The 22,880-nt window shown below is 35.6% G+C and overlaps 4 protein-coding genes across 4 annotated transcripts; 2 read left to right on the top strand and 2 right to left on the bottom strand.

Moving 5' to 3' along the window:
* Nucleotides 1-207: 207 nt before the first annotated feature.
* LOC145203773 (uncharacterized) lies at nucleotides 208-2,091 on the top strand. Its single transcript, XM_080076084.1, has one exon. It carries the CDS (start codon nucleotides 585-587, stop codon nucleotides 1,311-1,313), a length of 729 nt encoding a protein of 242 aa, XP_079932210.1. The 5' UTR covers nucleotides 208-584; the 3' UTR covers nucleotides 1,314-2,091.
* A 59-nt stretch (nucleotides 2,092-2,150) lies between these two features.
* Nucleotides 2,151-10,430, top strand: LOC145203772 (dnaJ homolog subfamily B member 11-like). The gene is made up of 9 exons (XM_080076083.1): nucleotides 2,151-2,219; nucleotides 4,789-4,945; nucleotides 5,033-5,130; nucleotides 5,869-6,004; nucleotides 6,748-6,890; nucleotides 7,607-7,747; nucleotides 8,710-8,821; nucleotides 9,462-9,621; nucleotides 10,104-10,430. The coding sequence occupies exons 1-9, from the start codon at nucleotides 2,155-2,157 to the stop codon at nucleotides 10,166-10,168; spliced, it is 1,077 nt and encodes a 358-aa protein (XP_079932209.1). The 5' UTR covers nucleotides 2,151-2,154; the 3' UTR covers nucleotides 10,169-10,430.
* Nucleotides 10,431-11,437: 1,007 nt separating this feature from the next.
* Nucleotides 11,438-15,185, bottom strand: LOC145203774 (large ribosomal subunit protein eL43-like). Its single transcript, XM_080076085.1, has 4 exons — nucleotides 15,106-15,185; nucleotides 14,914-15,035; nucleotides 12,227-12,297; nucleotides 11,438-11,588 (listed from the first exon to the last, which is right to left on the bottom strand). Exons 2-4 carry the CDS (start codon nucleotides 15,026-15,028, stop codon nucleotides 11,499-11,501), a joined length of 276 nt encoding a protein of 91 aa, XP_079932211.1. The 5' UTR covers nucleotides 15,029-15,035; nucleotides 15,106-15,185; the 3' UTR covers nucleotides 11,438-11,498.
* Nucleotides 15,186-20,738: 5,553 nt separating this feature from the next.
* On the bottom strand, nucleotides 20,739-22,567 carry LOC145205080 (cornifelin homolog A-like). Its single transcript, XM_080077726.1, has 4 exons — nucleotides 22,447-22,567; nucleotides 22,068-22,239; nucleotides 21,658-21,794; nucleotides 20,739-21,131 (listed from the first exon to the last, which is right to left on the bottom strand). The coding sequence occupies exons 1-4, from the start codon at nucleotides 22,522-22,524 to the stop codon at nucleotides 21,024-21,026; spliced, it is 495 nt and encodes a 164-aa protein (XP_079933852.1). The 5' UTR covers nucleotides 22,525-22,567; the 3' UTR covers nucleotides 20,739-21,023.
* Between the last annotated feature and the right edge of the window lie 313 nt (nucleotides 22,568-22,880).

Here is a 22,880-nt window from a genome sequence, read left to right as displayed (position 1 = left end):
TTGAAGTTTTGCCTTCTTTGTCGCTGAAAGGAGACGTTTTTCTCATATTATTTCCTGCTTTTAAATGGTGTATTATGTCCTCGGTATGACTTGTTTTTGTTTCGATGGTTTGTATATCAGTTATTGCGATGCAGTTGATTTTTGAACGATATTAACTTTAAAGTTTTTTTTCAAACAAACGCTTGAAAACTAAAAAGCATTGAGTATTGTATTTTAAAATTTGAATAAATCGTAGCGAACTTGCAATATTAAAGTAAGTTGTGTGATGCAATATTGGGTAAATTGTGTTCAGCATAAAGATTTCTGTGACATTGTTGTGCCATAAGTTTGTAACAAATTCATAACTTATTTAAACAATGCAAGTTGGCTACTCCTGAGTCCTGACTCCTTATAAGTGTAAATGTAAACCTTCTTTTACTTTCGATTCCTGATTAGCACACCACACACACTTATCAGTTTTCACATTTTAAAAGTTTTTATAGTTTTGGTCAAATAGAGATTGATTCACCAGTTTTTGCTAATATCTGACAGGTATCAGGGCTAATTATATTGACTCAGTTATTGTGTTGGACCAAAAGTTAAACATGGAAAAAATCAAGAAGAAGATTGCAACACTAAAGGAGGAACTTGGCGATAAAGAGGATTTGTTATGTGAAAAAGAAGCACAATTAAAGCAAGAAAGAAGTGCTCGTGAATGTGCTGAACAGGAGTGCAAAGCTCTTGAAGGCAAACTAACAATGTGTAATCAAGATTTAGATACTGTTGAAGAGCAGTTAAAGGATATCAAAAATCAACTTATTGAAGCTGAACAAAAACGTGATGAGTTTGAAAGGGCCCATAGATCTCTTGAAAATACAGAGCAAAATGCGACTGACAGATATGAAAATCAGCAATCTGAATTGAAAGAACTGAGAGTCCTTACTGAAGAATCTGATAGAAAATATGTAGAAGTTGGAAGAAGGCTTTGTATGGTAGAAGGTGAGCTGGAGAAGGCCGAAGATCGTGTGGATGCTGCTGAAGCAGCCAATAAAGAACTTGCTGAAGAAAACAAACAGCTGACCGCCACATGTAGGTCTCTGGAAGCTAGGGAACAAGCTTTCTGTGACAGAGAGACAGGCCTCGAGGAAAAGGTTCGATATCTTACCAGCAGCTTAGCTGAAGCGGTAAATGAAAAGGAATTGGCCCTAAAAGAATGTAACAAACTAAGAAAGGACATTGATGACCTGGAAGCGGAAAATGATCATCTTCTTGCAGAAAGAAATAAGGCTAGAGCGGAACTTGATGAAGCTTACCGCCAGATGGAAGAAATTTGAAAAGCATATCAATGATCTTGCTAGTCATTGTGAAACGCACAAATCAAACACAAAACCATTCCATGATGCTTAAAAACTTTGGATGTCTTTAAATGCTGCAAACATTCCCAGTAATGGTACTGTATCAAACACTAACATACATGACAACAATTCCAGACAGACTGTTATTGTACATACTTTTGCCTATGTATACTTTCAAAGCAACTAAAACTCTGCTAATATTACATATCACATTTTGCCTTTCATGGCAGTTATGTCTAGTGTATGTTTATGTTTATCAAGTGCTTTATTTTGCTTACTATTGCATTTACTAATTAGATAAATGTACATATATTTTTTTGCGCAATGATTCGGGCCAACATGTATGTAACACCCCCAGCATTGTTTCCCATTTCCTAATCATCAATGCACACTCCCAATTGTGCTTTGTTTCGGGGCTGTGTTTGCCTTTTTCAAGTGTTCTTAATTCTCCCAACATAAATGATGCCAACAGCTTATTGTAAATGTTCCTCAGTAGTTATTAGAAGACTGTAAAAAATGTGTGCTTAGATCTTAGTTGTTTCTACTGAGTTGATTTCAATTAATAGTGTCAATTTGAAATGGCATATATTTGTATGTATCAACTATTAAAGGTTATAGTGTGTTTTTGTTGCATTCTAATCAAATGAAGTTTCTTACTTGTTTTGTCAAATTTCTGCACTACTGTTTGCATATTCACTTGGCGCTAGCATGATTAAAATGTTGGGCAGTTTAATAAAGTGGACCATTCAATTTGTAATCTTTCGCAGAGTATACATTGTTTCAACCTCATACTAGGAACATAATAAAATTATTAGAAGTTATGAACACTGTAAATCTCAACTTAGTCTTTATCATATTCCTTATCATCACGCAAGTATTTGGAGGGTAAGTTTAAAACTTTTGCTTTTTTGGTTACTTGGTAGCGGACTTACGTTGTAGGGCAATACTATGAACTTATATATTATATATAAACTGTTACTGCCTGGCTTTATATCTAAACCTAAAAAATACTTTTGCCTAAAGAGCATTATTTAGTTTATGTATTATATATACTGCACTTGCTTTTCGACTAATGAGAGTATTCGTTGCACTTCATTCATTTATTTGACTATAAACATAAGCAGTGTTTTTTTTAAGGTGTTTTGGGGGACCGAAACGGTGCCCCAAATTTCTCCAGCGGTTTCCCAAAATTTGGAAATGGCTATTTTTTGGTATTTAAATGAAACACTTGCGGTCTCTTAAAACTACTTAGCGGTCACCCAAACCAAACCTTAAAAAAAACCCTGAACATAAGTATATATATTAGGGCCTTAAAACATTGTACAATGTGTTTAAAGAGTTAATTTTTGTCTGAAAAACATATAGCCTTAAACTAGAGTATTTATGAGGTGTTGCAATTCATATTTATCAAATCCAACGATTTTGTTTAATAATAATATACTAGTACCAGGTATCATTTACTTTTGAAAGTATTGTAAGTCTAAAAAGTAGCATTCTGATTTCAGAAATAAATTTATCGCAATGTTTTTCCCAACACAATCCTGTAAAACTGTTGTGAAAACAAGGCCAAGTTAAGTGTATATATTGTTGGTCATCTTGGTAAAAGTATGTTGCCATCATTCATGTTTGAAATTATCGAAGTAATTTGGACCAAACCGATGTAAAACATACACTTCATAGCAAAGAAATGTTAAAGCTTATTCTTTCTAATGTTTATACATAAAAGGTAAAATTACTCCTGGTTATAAACCTATGACTAATTGTATCATATAAACATGTTGCCAGTCACAAAACATGACATCTGCTTGTATTTGTCACTAGATTTGTTCACAATTTCTCTACACTAAAACCATAATGTAATTCAGTTAAAATCAACAAAATTCTCATTGGATGTTACAAGCTAATCATAGCAAATAATGTTACATAGTATATTTGTTCTGCCAAAATTGTATTGCCAGTTTGCAAACTGCCAAGTAGTAGGTAGTTGGCGGTCAATATGATAACCAATATATCATCACCACACTCTTACCAATTTATTATTTCAAGTAAGTTTGGTAACAAAGAATTCAACACGACTTGAATCATTTAAAAAGAGTTTGCATCATTCAAATAATCAATTAGTTAAGTTTACGCTACAAATCTATGTTAACTGATCTTGTTTTTACAATAAAACTGTATATATATTTATTATGATGTTATGTTTTATGATAGCATTTAATGATATGAATGTCATCAAATACCAGAACATGTTTTCATTAAAACCTTGACTTTGCCTTTGGGCTGTGGCCATACATAAAAAATGATTTACTAAACCTTGGAAAAGCAAAGTTTGTTGATGATATTTCACATATATTTTGCAAGACTAGATATATTTGATACCTGGAATTTGGTTGAAATGTAAGCAAGTGGTTTAATACAAATTTGTCTTAAATGATTGCTTGATTTATTGACCGGTTCAAGGCTGAATGGTTTGACTAAAATGCAAATTTATTGATGCTTAAAAAAATAATTACACAATCAAGTACAGTGTAACATATTAAAAGCCATAAATCCCTGGAAATCGCTATATGTGCAACCAATACAAATAAAATCCAGCCAGAAAATATGAGGTTTTGTAACATTAAATATTTACCTAAATTTTTGTCATTGGATTTGTATTGTTTATTGTGCAATATAACTTACAACATATCAGCTGTCAACAATTTAATTCCTTCAGGTCTGTGTACGTCACATAGGAAGTCACGTTATGGTTGGTTGCTTGGCCTCAGAGTGACATAATTACACGTGTCCTATACAGAGGCTGTATTCATTGCCCAAGGCTGTAAACTGCCAAGCCTATCAGATACAGTGTTTGTTTTGTCTTATCACACACTTATATGGGTAGATGTAACAACATTCTATGGCACAAATAGACGTGTTTAACTGACTCCTTGCTTAAATTGTGGTGTACATAAGTTGGATATCATATCACATACCCAGTAGGGTTAATTTATGTTTTTATTTATGCTATCATTTTTGTGGTCTGATTTCTAATGTGTCCAAACGCTTTGCCATAAGCCCAACAAAAGTGGGAAGATTTTAACATTTAAAATATAAAAACACAGACAGAATTACTTTTCCTGCTAAATCACAATCCAAGTTTACCCACAATGTGCCACCTAACCTTTCTTGTGAGCTCATGTCTTACAATACTTCAAAATGAGGTGTAGCTGCAGCTCGTTTAGCCATTATCCACCAGTCGTGCATTTTACTATTTTACACTCCATAACGTTTAACTGTTGTGTAGCTATGTCCTGGCTTTGTGGTTGTTTTAGCCCGATGTGTCACTATTTTTTGTTTCACGAAGTGGAATAAACTCACATTAACTCAACTCAAACGTTTGAATGTACTCAGCCATGGCTATGTTACACATAAAACATTTTGGTTTTTTTTATGCAATATTATTTTTTTGTAGGCGTGATTTTTACAACATTCTGCAAGTACAGAAAGATGCCACAACCAAACAAATCAAGTCAGCATATAGAAAGCTAGCAAAACAAATGCACCCAGACAAAAACCCAGATGATCCCACAGCTACAGAAAAATTTCAGGAACTTGCGTTGGCATATGAGGTATGTTAACAAGCTAACAATTAAATGAAATGTACAGGATGTTGTCAGACCTCCCACCTAAGTTTCATCGGAACTTTTATTTCCTAGGTTTTGTCTGATGAAAACAAAAGGAAAAAATATGACCAGTTTGGAGAGGAAGGTTTAAAAGATGAATTAAACACTGGGGGCCATGATCCATTTTCAAGGTACTGTAATATTAAATAAATTTAAAGTTTTCAAGGGATAAATTCTTCCATTAAGTATTTGTGTGGGATGAATTAGTGTCCAGTGCCTTAGGCCTCTTAAAACCCCACACAGTAAATGATTACGTACCATCCATTGCTTTTATTTCACCTGACAATAACAACAGTAATTGTCAAAACAGTGTGGTGCTTTACACAAATGTATATTGGCTGGTATTTTTTACTGCGAATTTGCGAAACTGTGCATTATGAATCTAAATGCTCACCAAGTTTGGAAAACTTCCCTTAAATGTAAACGTTATGTTCAAGCACTATTACGAGCCTTAGGCGTGCTGAGCGTTGTAATACCAGCTCTAAATTAGGAAGCGAAGAAACACAGTTCAAAGAAAACATGTGAAACCAAATACACAGTGTTAAATGATTTTCGTAATGGTGTTAAATTTGATCGGATGGTATTTATTGTCTATTGTGTTAAATATAACTACTGTGTTATAAATTTTTGTTGAATAGCTGCGAGATAATATAAAAACAGATGTCAAGACTTTATTAGTACTTAAACGTTTTATTATTATTTTGATTTATTCCATAAAACATGTTTAGTTGGGGACATTTTTACGAAATACAATTAATCACTAAGATGTAAATTAATGTTGTTACTTGATTTCATTGCTTTTGCTAAGTTGAATCATTTCTAATTTCATGTAAACAGTACAAAAAAGCAAACAATTAATTGTTTTTCAGCTTTTTCGGTGACTTTTTTTCATTCAACTTCGGTGGACAGCCACAGCAAGGTGAACGAGATACACCGAAAGGAGATTCAATTACAGTACCACTGGAAGTTACGCTTGAGGAAATCTATTCAGGAAATTTTATTGAGGTATGTAACCAGTGTTTATATCAAACCGCATATTACCATGCTCTTAACCAGTGGTTGTCAAAGGTTGTACCCGACCACAAATGATTACAATGGAACACCCCTCCCCTGTATACAGACCTCATGACAAATTTAATATACAGACAACATAACTGAGAATGAAAAATATTTTCTAAGTAACAAAATCAGTCAATGAATTTACATGGAATATATAAATATATTTCGCCTAACTTGTCTCTACAGTCCCTACAATACCACAGGATAAAACATAATAAAAGACAAATAAAAGTAATTACAACACAACAAAGTCAAGTATAAAAACTGTAGCAAATCAGACAACATAATGCAGAGACTGATTTAATTGCACTAGTTTATAAACTTAGCGTTTCAAATTGGAAACAGTCAAAGCTGTCTCTTACGCTTACTACAAATATTTAAAGTGAAAAATTTATTTCCATATGCAGCATCGCTCAAACCCAGTGGTTTCCGATAGGTTGACTAAATTGTCGTCACTAACTGCTTTTGACACCAAATCGAAAATAACAGACAAAAAATTATTTAACCGACTTGCAATAAAACAGACAGCTCGACAGTGAACGCATTGTAAGTATAATGCATCAGGCATTGCCCGCCCACCAAGCATAAAAATAAAACAAACAACATGATTTTCACCCCCTGGTGTTTTGACAATCACTATAGTAAACTATAACACAGAGTTGTAACTTACAAACCAAATAAAAATGCAGATTCAAAGGATCAAGCCTGTGGCAAAACAGACCTCAGGATCAAGGGAGTGCAATTGTAGAACTGAAATGAAAACAACCCAAGTTGGCCCAGGCCGAATTCAAATGACTCAACAACGAGTATGTGACCAATGTCCAAATTTCAAGTAGGTTGAAACTGAAAGTATTTAGAAGGCAGTCTGCTCACATATATTGATCTTGTTGTAATATTTGCAGTTGTATGTATGTGTGTATATACGACTGAAAGTGTTTGTCAATCTGCAGCAGGTATGCTTAAATACACTGTAACACTGGTGGGAAGTTTCATCCTAAATGCTGCGTGATGCCTCTTAGGTGAACAGGTGCAATCTCAATGTAATTTGTTTTTGGCACTTAAAAGCCTAAACCTGTGACTACTATGACAAAAGCATAGTCAAAATTATAAGATGCTGACTTATTGAGTGCATTATACCAAATCAGCTGGTCACCGAGCATTTCCATGTGGCAATGCATAAGCTATCAAAAACTAGCCTGCGGTGGGATTTAACCCACGACATGAGCCTTTCAGCACTCGCGTTTTACCAACTGAGCTACACACGCTCAGTGGTGAGCACGTTGTAAGCACCGTTACCAGAATGCTTAAAGGGCTAAGTACAGTTGTGAATTTATGGTCATCTTAACTGGGATAGGCGATGTGGCTTTGTGATAGAGAATTAACTGATTTAAGGAGATCCTAATAAGCAAAGTAACTCACTGCTACACATGTGTTTTATAGTTTGTATCATTCACACCATTTTTACTTTCCTAATTTAAAAAATAAAAATATAATGTCAAATTGGGTTTGCATTTCTTATATCACATCATTCTTATTAACAATTTGTAGATATGTCAATGAGGAAAAAATTCTAGAGATGGAAATTGAACCAGGAATGGAGGAGGGACAGGAATACCCATTTGTGGGTGAGGGGGAACCTAATATTGATGGGGACCCTGGAGATATTTTTTTCAAAATCATTATTCTAAAGTAAGTTTTCGTGACTGGCAGGAAACCTTAGGATAGAGTTTTGGCTAAATTAGGAAAGGCCCTATAATGGCTTTCATTATTGGAATGGAAATATATGTCTTATATAGCAGTGTTTTTCCCTGGTTGACGCAATGCTCTGGGTTTGCCTTAAGCTGTTATTAGGAATGCCTCCACAAGATTTATTTCTTTTTGTATCTGATGGCTGTAGTGAAGACAAACAGGCCTAAATTATGATGCGTTGCTTTTATAGCTAGTGTCTGTCATTTAGCCAAGACACCACTTGCTCTTATTACAATACATTGTATTATGCCAATAAAAAGCAAAGCTTTCCTGAGCTTATGTATAAAAATGTTGAAAAACCTTTACCAATGTAAAAATTATTTCAGGGGCATATATAAATGCTATTCACAGGATCTGTCCCTCTAATAGTAGGCATGTTAATATCCACGATCACTGAGTCAAAATTCTTTCAGTAAATGATTAATTAAGAAGCAAATGCTTCTGACTCAAAATCAGTAGACACTGTGTTGGTATATTCGAGATATATATTTCACCTATTCAGGCATCGTCAGTCTCTAAAAACTGCAAACAACGAAGGTAAATTAAAAGAGAACAGATGTAAAAACATACAAAATAAAATAGTAAAAAACTTAAAACACTAAAAGCATTTATGTCTAGTTTGGTTAACACAGTCTACACGAGCACAAAAGCGTACGCTTTTAGTGTTTTAAGTTTTTTACTATTTTATTTTGTATGTTTTTACATCTGTTCTCTTTTAATTTACCTTCGTTGTTTGCAGTTTTTAGAGACTGACGATGCCTGAATAGGTGAAATATATATCTCGAATATACCAACACAGTGTCTACTGATTTTGAGTCAGAAGCATTTGCTTCTTAATTAATCATTCAGGGGCATATATGTGGATTTCTGCAAAAGCATTAAATATATTCTATTTTTGTTAGACATCCAGTATTTGAACGAAAAGGTCTTGATTTGTACACAAACATTACGATTTCGCTTCAGGATGCTCTGGTTGGATTTAAAACCAATATAAAGCATTTGGATGGCCATCAGGTCTGTATACCTCAAATGACAGGAAGCTATTGTACTGTCATATTACAGTGCTAAATGTATTAGGATTGTTAATAAGCATACTGTTGTGAACTGTGCCAGTTATATTTGGTTGATATTTGGTATAAATTGTGTAAAAATGATTTCGAAACTGGGCAAAACTTTTGGATTAGTCATTTTAAAATTTGAAGCAATTCTGGTAAATTGATTCTGGGAATCATTCCTTGTTCTATTACCATTCTTGCAACGATTCCCACCTTTCATTATATATATCACAAGAACAACTATATATTGTATAAAGAACAAATATGTTTACGAAAATGAATCTTCAGTATCTATAAAGGCGATAAAAGGGATTAAAATTAGAAACAGCTAATAGTTCTTTCACAAAAACGATCATTCCTTAATGAATGCCAAGCAGACTAAACCAACTGGGAACTTGGTAAAACCATTTTCAATGTTCATTTTTTTTTATCGCTTTTATTAGCCAACTCTTAAAGCAATCATTGGAAATATATGCATATGTTTAATTTAACCCTGTTGGTTAGAGGTTAGTTTTAGAAGCAGGCTTTTTTATAGCCATAATGTTTTACAATGGCATGTAGAGCCTGTAGTTTAACACAACGTCGTGATTATGCTACAGGTGCCCATTGAAAGAAATCAGGTGACATGGCCTGGAGCTCGGATTAAGAAGAAAAAGGAAGGTCTGCCATCAAACGAAAATTACAATTTGCGAGGAAACCTCATTGTAACTTTTGATGTCGACTTTCCCAGAGGGGAATTAACTGAAAGTCAAAAATCTGGTAATTTTGTTTACTTGCTTTTGGTTCGTACCCACTGTAACTATTCACTATTAAAATACATTTTTCTTGTCATTAAAGATGAAAATCAGGAGTTTTAAAAGAAAATTTTGCATACTAAACAGCTAATATGTATACTATCCACTATTACATTGCAAAATAACGTTTTGTAAATGTCCTTTTTTATTACAACGTGTGTAAAACAGGCACTTTCAGTTTGTATGGATATATTGCAGTATTGTGGTCTAACATCGCCCTCTAGCGGCCAGACTTTTCCGGTTGTTTTTAAAAGTAGACTTCTGTGGTATATTGGACTGCTGGTAGATACTCTTCTTATCTGGATTAAAATTATGATTATAGTATTTTCGTAGTTTCATTTTGTATACTTATCTTTTAATGGGCTGACCTTCTACAATTTAATGTAAAAAAATACTGCATTTGAATACTGCACTATGTTCTCTTGCTTATTTGTTTTCTTTTTCTAGGCATTGAAAAGATTCTGAAGCAAAAGACGAAACCCAATGTTTACAATGGTTTACAGGGTTACTGACCCCAGAAGCAATATTCAGTCCCCTAAATTTAAAGTGCTTTTTATGCAGAGAGTTTTTTCTATACTTTGCTGCTATTTATTGTTTGGTGCAAGGGCCACATTACAATACATTGTGTAACCACATACACTACGTTTAGTCAGATTGATAAGTGAAATGATATTTCTATTTTTTATGGAACTGAACAGTTTTCTTTAGTCAGTTTTATAGTGAAATTATTCACCTATTGTAATTGATAAGCCCACCAATAAAAACATGAATCTATTTTTTTCTTAGTTTTGTGGGTTTTCAAAGTAAAAAAGAATGGATTTGTTTACAAATTAGACAAGTTCTTCATTGGTTAATTACATTACTGCAGTAAAGCATGGGTTGTTAATAGGCAACTTTCCAATGACTTCATCTAGCACACTGATTATGCAAATGTTGTAACATTACTTTAATACAACCAACCTTTAAATCAACAGGCCAAATTCGAAACAGTTAAAATGCCTTGAGTACAGCTTTATATTTCTACTGTAACAAAATACTGTTAAATCTTGTTTTCAATCCCTTTTCTGTTCCTTAACAACAAAATTTACTTGTAAATAAATGTTTAATTTAGGGAATTTAAAAATTTTTGGTGATCTTTCTTGGTGCTTGAATATTCTTTAATGAGTTATCTGGTCTAAGCCTTGTGTGATCTGTAAATGAAAACACAAAACTGTGGTTTGCACAAAGTCTACATCTCCACTTATTGCTGTTTGTCCAAACTAGTGCAATATCGCTGACCCAAACTCTTGGAAACACTCAATGGAAAAAAATCGTACCGAATGCGCATTTATGTTTGAACATGTTTTATGCAAAATCTGTAATGCTTGTCCTCAGTAGGGTTGTGTGATAGACTGACAATCTCCTCAGGATATCCTTAACACACCTGTTCAATTCATAGGCTACAACAGGATAACAAATTGTTTTTTCCTGCACTGTGTGGCTTTGTGAAACGTTGGTTCCAACATGTATTGTTTTCACTCGTTATGTGTTTAGGTTAGAATATAGTGAAATTCTGCACGAAAATTGCTTGTTTTTGTTTATAATTCTAGAAATGACTTTTGTGGTTCTATTTTTAAAAGGTAGTAAATTCATGTGGTAAAAGTCACAGGGGAAACAAACTTTTATAACTTGTTGTAATAATTACTCATGATGAGTATGTTTTTACTTCTGTTGGCCTTGTGTTGAAAATCATTGATGCTAAGAACCTCCCTGACTGGACATACAAAAGTCCACACAAATCGTAGGGTAAGCAAGAGAGTGTTGCTGTATTGTAATAACAAAAAGTGGCGGTTTCTTAGCCACTTAAGCCTCCTTTTGTTCCCTTAATCTTCGCACACCATACTTGACGGTTGCAGCAGTGGTTGTCTCAGGTACCCATGCACCTCCAGCAATCTAAATATTAGTTAAAATTTAATGTAGAAGGTATATTGTTAACCAACTGTCCTAAACAATTACAAACATAAAGAGTAAAAGTTTATTATGATCATATCAGGGTTCCCGCACAATTTTCGTTTAAAAATTTCATGACTTTTCAAAAACTTTTCAAGAAAAAAATCCAAATTTCCACAACCATATTTGAAAAAAATCAACTGATTCCCATAGTAAAACTAGAAAAGAGGCTTTGGTAGATGCAGCCATATTACCATATATTGCATACATACATTATGTAATTTGAAATTCCTATCTCTATATGGCATTTTTAGGGTAAAACAGGCGCCAAATTTCATACTTTTTCAAGGACTTTTGCAAAAGTTGGCTTTTTTCAAAACTTTTCCAGGCCTTAAAAATACAAATTTAAATTCCATAACTTTTCCAGGTTCTCCATAACTGTGGGAACCCTGTCATATGCACATGAAAAAGGTTATTATTCCGGAAGTCAATATGCCCATGTTGCCAAGTAAAAATATGACCTCTTTTAGAGAACATTGAAACTTTTTTTCAGAAAGTCTTGTTTACATTATTGAAATAAAAGCAGTGATAGAGAACTCTGCAAATAGTGCTATGCATTGATAAAAGTTAAATAAACATACCTTGGTGTTGAGAGATTTGCAGTACCAGATTCCAACAGCCATTCGCTTTAGGTCATCCTTTCCGCTGGGTCCTGAATGTAACATAATAAAACTGTTTATTACACCACAAAAGTTACACTTTCAGTGAAATCTGATGTAATGTATAAAGGAATTGTGCACAGAAAACTCGGTCAGTGATGTTACATAGTACCATGAAAATCAGAAATTCACAGACCCTGACTCATAATGACTTTAGAATTTTAAGACAATCTAGGTCATAGGCGCCGATTGGGCGATGGCGGGGTGGCGCCGCAACCTTGGGTTTGTAAAGCATGTTAGTGGCCACCGTGGCTATTCTGATTTGTTTGTAGCGGTCTAGTACGAAACATCGTCAAATCTGAAGAAATTTGGGAACAATTTTGCTCTTAAACAAGCATGCTGGCATAAAAGCAACAAAACGCTTGGAAACTGCAACGTGTTTTGGTTAGAGCTTTGTTTATGACGTCAAACAAATTGTTGGCAGTGAATGTATAGCCATTATTATGTACGATGCAATTGTACTGTATTGAATAGTTAGTTCAGACTTTAGGTCAGGGGTTCCCAACCTGTGGTACGCGTACCACTAGTGGTACGCGAAGGTTTTTCAGGTGGTACGCGAGTAGCTTCTATTTTTTTTCACAAAAACCGGAATTCACAACTTTATATTTTGTTTATCTGATTTTCTATCGACCAATTGGTGGACAGTAAACTAAAACCTCATTATATTTAGTTGTGGTTGGGAACCCCTGCTTTAAGTGATACAAGAGCAACAATTTGATGAAACATTTTCTAAACGTTGCTAAACAATAATAACGTTAAAGCGAAGTGTTTCAAATGAATATTATTTTAAAAATTGTTGTTTTTTAAGAATTTAACATATGTTACATTCTATTGAAAGTTTCTTGGGCTTTGAGGTGGGTTCGTGCGGTTGCACGCATTAATGACGTCACAAAAAGTGACGTCATAAATTATGTCCGCCACCTTGTATTTTTATAAAACTTGGCGCCTATGATCTAGGTCAGTGGTTCTCAAACTGTGGTACGCGTACCACTAGTGGTACGCCGGAACTTTTCAGGTGGTACGCGAGTAGCTTTCTGTGATACCTAAATTAGTCCAATCTAAAATTGCAACTCAACTGACCTAACTGATCAGCACTGGTTTGGGCGAAACTCGTGTCTTGTACAATCTTTTGAAATTGCTCAATATGCTAGTCAGGGAGAAAATTGGCCTATTTGTTGGTCTATTCATGTGAACACGGTTTATGATAGGTGGTACGCAGCGATAGAAATAGTCGTCAGGTGGTACGCGGTCCGAATAAGATTGAGAAACACTGATCTAGGTCATGTAGTAGGCCAATTTTTAAACCAGTAAAAATGCATATGCTTTTATTTCAGATTTAATTTTGAAACTACTATGCCTGAAAACAAACTTTCTGGATACAGAGCCCAATTTTTAAAAGAGGAGTAAGATTTCAATTTATAAATGTGTAAGGCTGCATGCGAATAATTAATTTACATGTTAAACGGCCAGCAGTTGTTTAATTTCATCTTTTGTTGTTTAGTGCTACACAACGATTGAGCAGCATAGTACTTCGTCCCGAATTGTAAACAGGCTAAAAAAGTACAAGACTGAAACCTAAACTACGCTGCAACTAAAAACACTATAGTTTTCCCACTCCAGACAAAAAGTCAATGGTGGGAACTGGGAGGCAACCTTAAACCCAACGGAACCAAAAATAACAATGAAACAACTATTCTGTGGTGTAACACCACTGTTAAAAAATGCTGTCAAACATGTAGCTTGACTTTGTATTGTGTCATCAATTATTCGCCAAAACTGCAAAATAGTCAGCTTAGCCAATTTGGTGAATCTTGAATGATAACATTTCTGAATTGTGTATAGAAAAAATCGAGTCTCGATTCTCGAGAAATAAATAAAAGTTTCTCGAGAAAAATTCTGTCATGTATCTTAAACAAAAAGTAGATGTAACACCTCTCATTACGTGTATTTTTCGTTTCAACACGCCTCTAGAGCGGACTGGGCACAGAACTTTCTTATTTTGCTTCCAAAACAGCAATTTTTAGCGTGCGTTGCCGCTAAACTTTCACCTTTCCCAGGCAGTAGTCACGCCGTTAGATCTATAACAGTCGCTTCGTTTTTTGCTCGTTTGATAGCGAATCACTACTAGAAGCGAAAAAACATACAATCGGAAATATTTCGGAAAAAGTTTCTCGAGAAACGAAAAAGTCGAGAAATAGAGGAACCTTAATTGTGTACATGTTCAAAAAACTGTGTCTGTGTGTTTTAGCTTATGATATTGTTTAGCTAAATATCTGGGTATCAACAATAAACGGTTTAGCTAATAGCTCTACAACATAATAAATTGATCCAACTCCTATCATTACATAAAAAAACATTTTCTACGTATTTTTTAATCTTATGACGATAAACACTTTTTGGCAGAGTGGTTACGAGCACAGTAAAGCCTGGCAAAGATTAGTTTGCTTAAGATTTTAATGTTTTGCATTGATAAAGCTAAAACTAACCCAGTGAACAGTGGTAATAGTTCTTAACAGCAAATGTCTGCAATGTGGCGAAACGGTAACAGCTTCGTGACAAACTATTTAAGTTTGTTAGACCAACTTTCTTGTAAATATAAGACGACGTACCTGTGTATTTCTTGTGCTGTGAGATTTCCATTCTCTTGATGAGCTTCCTTAGCGAAGCACCATATCTGGTTCCATATTTACCAACGATTCCCACCTTTCTGGTGCGCTTGGCCATTTTGAGCCTTCAAACCAACAAATGGAAGTCAAATCATTACGAAAACCAAGAAATTCATCGCAGGTTAAGTCACAAACCTTTCGTTGCAAATCTCGTGTAGAAAAGGACAATATCTTGCTCCCAAAAGTTTACACTAATTATTTTCACACAGTTTCAGTCTGTTTTTTTTGGAATAGAGATAACTCGTGCAAGCATTGTTTTGTGCGTTCGAAAGTAATTTCTACTTCTTATTGTTTAGACGTGATTCGTACTTGATCAACTGACGTTATTTATCGACAACGTCTGTTCGTTGTAAACCGTCACCCTGCTTTTCCTGACACAGGTGACCAATGTTTTAAATCAGTGGTCTTCAACCTGGGGGTCGAGACTCCAAGTGGGGTCGCCTAAACTTTACTGGGGTCGCTGTAAATTCAATTCATTGGAGCTCAAATTTATTACCAAAAAAATGATACCCCTTTGTTTTATTTTGCAACCTTTGCTCATGTTTTGTAGTACAGCTTGGTAGCTCGTGTCACAATCTAATCATTGTGATGCAATAATTATATAAAACACGATTTGTCCTCTCCATTGTTACGCGATAGAGTCCCATGAATGCCATATTGTGTATAAATAATACAGTGGATACAGGTGAAATTCTGGTGAGCTGTAACGCGAATTAGATTGGTCAAATTAAATGAAACTTTTAGGTGCTAACATTTAAGCGTAATAATGCGCACTGAATGCTAATATTTAATGTCCACTTAAAAATTAAGCGGGCATATTTACATAAAAATAGCTTCAGTTTCGGCATACTAAACAATTTTCTCCCTATCGGAAAAAATGGGGTCGTATGTACAGGCTGATTTAATTTTCTTTTAAACTGGGGTCGCCTTTAAAAAAGGTTAAAGACCACTGTTTTAAATAACGCATTTTATATCAGATTTCTTGTAACCTTCATAATGTCTTGTGGCGGCAAACAAGTGAGTAAGGAGATACGCTTCGTGATTTGTTAAGCACCAAAAGGAGTGGCGGTCGACGGCCCCTGCCCCCAACCACATTTTTGGACTGCCAAATCGCATTGATAATATTGTAACATTCAAAAATTCATCTACTTCTTACGAAAGTTTTTCTGTCGCGATATGTACAATTGATTTTACCTTAACTTGATTAGTTTCAAGTTCTAAATTAAATCAATAATAGAATTGCAACGCCCAGGAATAATTCAAAGTCAGTTTGTTACGTCACAGACAAGACTACTAGTGTTGACTGTGCGCAAATAATTGCCTTTTTCGTTACTTGTTACGTAATATATAAGCATTGCTCGTACGACGAGACAAACGTTACAATAAACAGTCGCATCACCAGATTTTAAACGGAATTGTAATTGTAGAAACACCATATCTTGGCGCCCCTATAAAAACTGCCTCGTTTTGAAAGGCATGGAAACCATGAAGCTCGCGCGAATCCATATTAAATTCTTCCGGCCCGCAGTAAAAAAAGTTTGGTGAACCCTGCGCTTGACCAATGATTGTGACAATGATTTGGAAACACTGATAATTCCAATTTTTAGTTGGCAACCCTGATTTTCGGGCCACTTATAAAATGTGCCTACAGGCCAGCAGACCCCTAACCCGGCACTGGTGTCAAGTCAGAACCGCGACAAGCTTGACAAGCAGTGTCATGTCAATTTTAGTCACAACCTCTGTTGACCAGTAGGCTTGGCATTTTAGGAAGTGAAAAAAATGATGTGTCAAAATTTGCGGTTTGATGCATCTACATCTGTAGGTAACAACCTATATGCCTATACCAGGGGTGCACAACCTGCGGCCGTACGGCCACATGCGGTTGCGGTGACGAGTTTGTGCGGACGTGAACATGTTTATTAAAATATATGTACTGGCTACCGTGACGCAAATAAAACACTTTTGATATGTATTTTGATTTTCAAACTGCACCAGACAGATTTTGTGGGACTGTAAAGAGTTTTAATAGCTAATAGCTATATCCGTCGGAATTTTTATACGCCTATTATGTGCGAACAATACAAAGAACAGGTACCACACGCGTCACAATATTTCAACTCCTAACAAAAACACGAGAAAAATAGAGAGATTCTAAGTAGCCTACACGTGAAAATTATTACGTGATCTAACAACGAGGAACTTTGCAGTATGAGGATCGATGTACATTGTATAAGAATAAGACAGTTTATGAAAACTAGCAGCAATTCTTTGGATAGCCAAGCGTGTCCATTTCCCTGGCAAGCTGAGAGGCGGTGCAAGGACCACAGAAAGTTGTTACGCAACAATCGTTGCGCATGTCGCCCTGGAAAATAAAAAATAAAAAATATTTTAATCACATTTAATCAAAAGCGAACATGAATATCGTGCAACACATAAAATATGGGTAAAAATGTGAACTAAAAGAGTTAATTAATTGTTCCTTACAGGTTCGCGCCCCTCTCATCAAACGATTATAGCCTAAGGTTTTTCACAGTATGACTATAAGTTGTTAAATTTTTAGATTTTGAAAGTTTATTTCTCTTTCCAGAAGTTTGGGGCGTAAACTTGGTTTCTTAATGTTTTCAAACACATAAAAAAACAGCCGCAGCATAGTAAAAAATGGTATATTTTCAATATTTTTAGCAGATAAAACTTACCGCAATGTTATGGCGTTCCCTGAAGGCACTTCGCATCGGCCACAGACCAGGTAATAATTTTTGCGGCTCCCTACACACTTAAAAAAAATACCATTTGGCCCCGACAATAAAAAAGTTTGAGAACCACTGGTCTAAATGCATTGGAAAGACTTATATTTACCTGACTTATATGATTGTCAATAGGAAAGGGTCTGACTTCTAAAGCGAAGTTAATTCAAGTTCCAGCTTGTCTAAAATATTTTTATCGACCACGAAAGTAGACAAGCTCTTTTATATCAAGCAGCAGAACATGTTTTTCTGCTATTCGCGTCATGTTGTAGGCAGTATAGCCGCAAAAACTGAGGATGTTTGTCAACGTGGTTTCCTCGTTCTATAAAAAGTTTCTTTATTGCGTTGTTTCAGTAATCAGTATCGCCATGGACGTGCTTATACCCACGGAAATGGTAAACTCGCCGCAGCTTAACATACAATTACAATACGTGCTACCATTAACCAATGTTAGGGTTGTGAAATCACCAGTACCGATAGTGTGACAGAATAATGTTCGAGGTTGCACAACACTGCCTCATACAAAGGAATCAAGGGCCTCAGAAACTGAGCATGTTTGTCAACGCGGCTTCCTCGTATTACACGTTTCTTGATTGTATTTTGACAGCAATCAGTATCGCAATGGGCGTCCTTATACCCACGGAAGTGGTAAACGCGATACAGCTTCGCTTACAATTCATGAGCAAATCGAATCGTCAAACTCAGGGGTCACCAAACTATTTTTACTGCGAGTCGGATAAGTTTAATAATGATTCGCGCGGGCCGCATAGTTTACATGCCCAAGCGGGAAAGTCGAAACGTTACAAAGTTATCAATACGATATGGCAAACCAAAAAATGTGGTCGCGGGCCTGATCAAGCCCGCGGGCCGTAGTTTGGTGACCCCTGGCCAAACCGAATCGCGTTCAAGGTTTTCAGCTTCGCGAAAAAACGATATGGTGGTTATTTGTAGGGTTATGGCCAAACATAAGGCCGGATAATTGTTAATTTAAAAGTATTCTTGGGACTGTTAGTCTATGCTTACCAAAAAATATAAACTAATTTGTTTGCAGCAGTTGATTGCGTCGAGTTTAGACATACCAAGTGCATGAATTTGTTTATGATGAGCTGGTAAACCATCATGAATGATTGGAACAAACGTTTAAAATGTATAGATCACTCTGACTTCATTGCCAATTGGTAATAAGTTCTGATTTCTTAGTTGTACACACTAAAGCTATATTTCCGGGCCATACAGTATGGACATTAGAAAATTCCTTTATACGACAGCAAAAATCTGTTCAACTTTGTTTCATTGGAGTCTCTTGTGTGTTCTATGTATAAAACACGACTGATTTGAATAACTTTGCATCAGTTGGACAAAAACTTCATTAAATATGCAACTTGGTGTATGGAACGTTTGTTCAGCACAGTGTTGTAAACAAGCCTCATACTGGAGCCCGAACCCGAAAGTACAAGCCCGAAACCCGGCCCGAACCCGAATCGATTTTGAGAAGCCCGTTTAGGCCCGAAAGTTTGATGGACAGGCCCAGACATTAAAGCCCCAAGAAAGACCAAGACAACAAACACAATAGACAATTAGTCTTTAACAAGGCGTTTTAGGGCGGTTTAATATTAGGTCAGGTCCAGCAACTAGCTACTTAGCTAGTTAAAATTATTCAAAAAAATACTAACACAGACTGTAAAGTCAGACTCGAATCAGGCCCGTTTTACAAATTTACCCGTTATATTGAGTACAAAATTAATAAAACTGAGTTGGCCTAAGCATGTTCAAACCACCTGTGCCGAGCGTATCGACAATGCAATCGGAGATGTCTAATACGCTTTTATTTTTTATTTTTAGGAAGCAAGAGAAATGCGTGTCGAATAAGCGTATCGAATACGCTTAAACACTTCATGTAAAAATGCTTAATTGTGATATCACAAGCACCGATAGTGTGACAGAATAATGCTCGAGATTGCACAACACTGCGTCATACAAAGGAATCAAAGCTAATGGCGGGAAACATTGAAAACATGAATATATGTGAAATGGCGGTGTAACAACATGAGCGAAACACACAATTGTTATCGGTGGAGATACTAACACCATACCTCACGGGACACCAAAAAGTGCCTAATTTGCGACAGGTGGCGCAATGAAGCACTTACATTTTAAACGTTACATCTCCAAAAATGCTCACGGTTGGGTCTATTAGGGTCGGGGTATAGTTTCACCATTTAAAATTCAATAAAACTAACCCAAAAATTTAGTTACTAATGTAAAAATTATAAAAACCTATTTCCCAACCCAACCCCTCTTTAGCCGCTAAATAAACAATTCAGCTCGTTACGCCCCTTGTAAAAGTGAATCTCCCGTGAGGTATGGTGTTAATAGCTCTACCATTGTCATCAACACGTGATGATGGCTTCCAGTGCTTTTGCAGTGCAAACTACACAGGAGATGAATCACTATGCGGTAGGAAATATTATGCTTTAATTACTGCATGGTCTTAAAGTTAAACCATTCGGTAATTAAGCAACTGTTATCAACATGCAACTTGCACAAATACCCTTGGCGGCATTCTATGTTGTTGTAACGCGAACCACACAGGAAATGAGAGGCAATGTGATGTAAAACGTTTCAACTTATATTGCAAATTACTCCTGTTTACGAACATAAGGTAACGCAAATTTCATATGAGATGAATGCCTGAACACACAACTTGCATCAATCCTGTTGGTTTACAGTGCTTTTGCAATGCCAAAGTACGTAGGAGACTTAATACTATGCAGTAGAAATTGTTATGGTTTGATTACCGCATAGACCTAATATTAAAAAATAAATGAAATACTTTTTTAAAGATTTTGGTAAACAACTTAAAGGTCTAAACGTCACTGTTTTATGGAACAAAATCACATTTGCACGGCCAGAGTATACCCAACCGTAGCCCTACGCCTTATAAGTTACTAAAATTCAATCACATACTTTAATTACTGGCTAGCGTTTTTTAAAAAGATTTTTTGAAGCAGCTCAATGTCCCTATTTATTTATTTACGACCACTCGATCAGCTAAGATCATGAAAAAAGAAAAAAGAGTAGTAAAACAAAGCAGCTACTAACTTCAACATACAATAATAACCAGAATTAATTTTAAGCAACGTAAAACAATGCTTTGTTTTATTCCCAGCTAGAAACACGAGAAAAATTTAAGTACAATTTAAGTACGAGTTCGATTTAAGTACAATTAAGTGAAATTATTGCGTGATATAACAACACGATGAACTTTGCAGTATGACGATCTATGTACAAGAATAAGACACTTGAAAACTAGCAGCAATTCTTTGGGTAGCCAAGAGTGTTCATTTCCCTGGCAAGTTGACAGGCGGTGCAAGGACCACAGAAAGTTGTTACGCAACAATCGTTGCACATGTCGCCCTGAAAAATCAAAACAAACTGTGACCACACTGGAACAATAACAAACTTATTAATTGTGCAACACAATGGAAAAAAATGCTTGGTCCTTTTAAAGTAGAAATGTACCAAATATTCGGTTTGTCGAATTTATTCGACCGAATCGGCCAGTGTTTTCAAGATTCGGTTTCGGCCACATAATTTGTAGCGATTCGGCCTTTATTTTATTATTTTATTCGGCAAAACTGCCAAATGGTCGGTTTTGGTCGAACCAAATGTAAACTAAAAGAGTTAATTGTTCTTTACAGGTTCGCACCCCTCTCATCAAACGATTAATGTCTCCGATTTTTTCGTTATAACTGATGTTTATTTCTTTGATTTTGAAAGTTCATCACTTAGACCAAAAGTATAGGACAAGTGTCACAAGTTGTGGAAGTAAACTAGGTTTTTTTAATGTTTTGAAATATAAAAAGCTACAGTTATAGTCAAAAAGTATATTTTTAGCAATTAGAGTTGTTAGGCCTCATATAGCAGTTGATGCAAAACTTACCCCAATGTTATGGCGTTCCCTAAACGCACTTCGCATCGGCCACAGACCAGGTAAACAGCAACCAACACAACAATTGTCCCCCATCCGAGACGCCATACTTCCGAGGTAAAAATTTCCGCACCACCAAACGCAGCAGCCTAAACAGAATTGCATACTGCATAGTAAAGAAGAGTTTAAATCAAAACACAAACAAGTTTAAATAAGCCAAATATTTTAAAAACAACAAAATAAGATAGATTGCGAATACAAAAAGTTGGAACCCAATTCAAATAACAGTAAACCTTGGTTAAACCAGATTCAGGAAATCCGAGTCTTCGCCTAATCCGGACCATTTTTTGGTCCCTGAGGGTCCGGATTAACCAAGGTTTATGTGTGTAGCCTGTAGCGTGTACACCTGTCAAATAACTTACAGCTTGTAATTTCATCAAAACAATCGCACATTCCTGAATGCCAGGGTTTTTTCTCTTGTGGTTGTTGGGTTATTACAGTTGTGGTCGTCGTGTATGTGGGTCCTGGTGCTTGTACCACAACACATGGGTTCTGTAATTGTTGGTGAACTGGTTGATCGATAAACCTGTTTGTCTGCATAAAATTTGGATTGTGAGACGTGTTTATGTTACATATCTGCACTTGTTTCAATACATTTGTTAACTTTAGTCATAACCAAGCGGATTAAGAATACATAAACTGACTGAAATTACGTTAAACACAAAAAAACTTTTCTCGTTTATTTTTCAACAAGTTTAAAAACACAAACAAACAAAAATATTTGCTATATTGGCCATAAACCTGCTCCATTGGTATAAGGTGTTCCTTGTTTTGGTGATGCTGATGTTCGTACCCAACATTGTTTCCTTCGGCTTCCATGTTATTGTATCAAATAAGCACAGTGATCGTTACTGCAACCTGATTTTCTGTACATAATATATAGTGTGGTTTTAATCGACTAGTTCTAAAGCGAAGTAAAGCTAAGTTAAAGTAATATTTATAGGTTCCAGACGTATTTTCCCAGCCTATCGATATCAAAATCAAGCAATAGTTCTTGCCTCACACTTAAAGTAAAAACTGCAACAACTTCAGGCAAAACATGCAAAATATAACTTCAAGGATGCACCTTGTGTGGTGAAAATGCTAGTTGCGTCGTGCTATTGGCAGTACACCCTCACAAAATAAGGAATTTTGTCAACGCGACTTCCTGGTTTCGAAACGTTTCTTAATTGCGT

Source organism: Phallusia mammillata, chromosome 8 (genome assembly GCF_965637545.1).
Source record: "Phallusia mammillata chromosome 8, kaPhaMamm4.hap1.1, whole genome shotgun sequence".
Lineage (NCBI taxonomy): Eukaryota > Metazoa > Chordata > Ascidiacea > Phlebobranchia > Ascidiidae > Phallusia > Phallusia mammillata.
The sequence above is the reverse complement of the archived record's forward strand: the minus strand, read 5'-3'. Positions and strand labels throughout refer to the sequence as shown.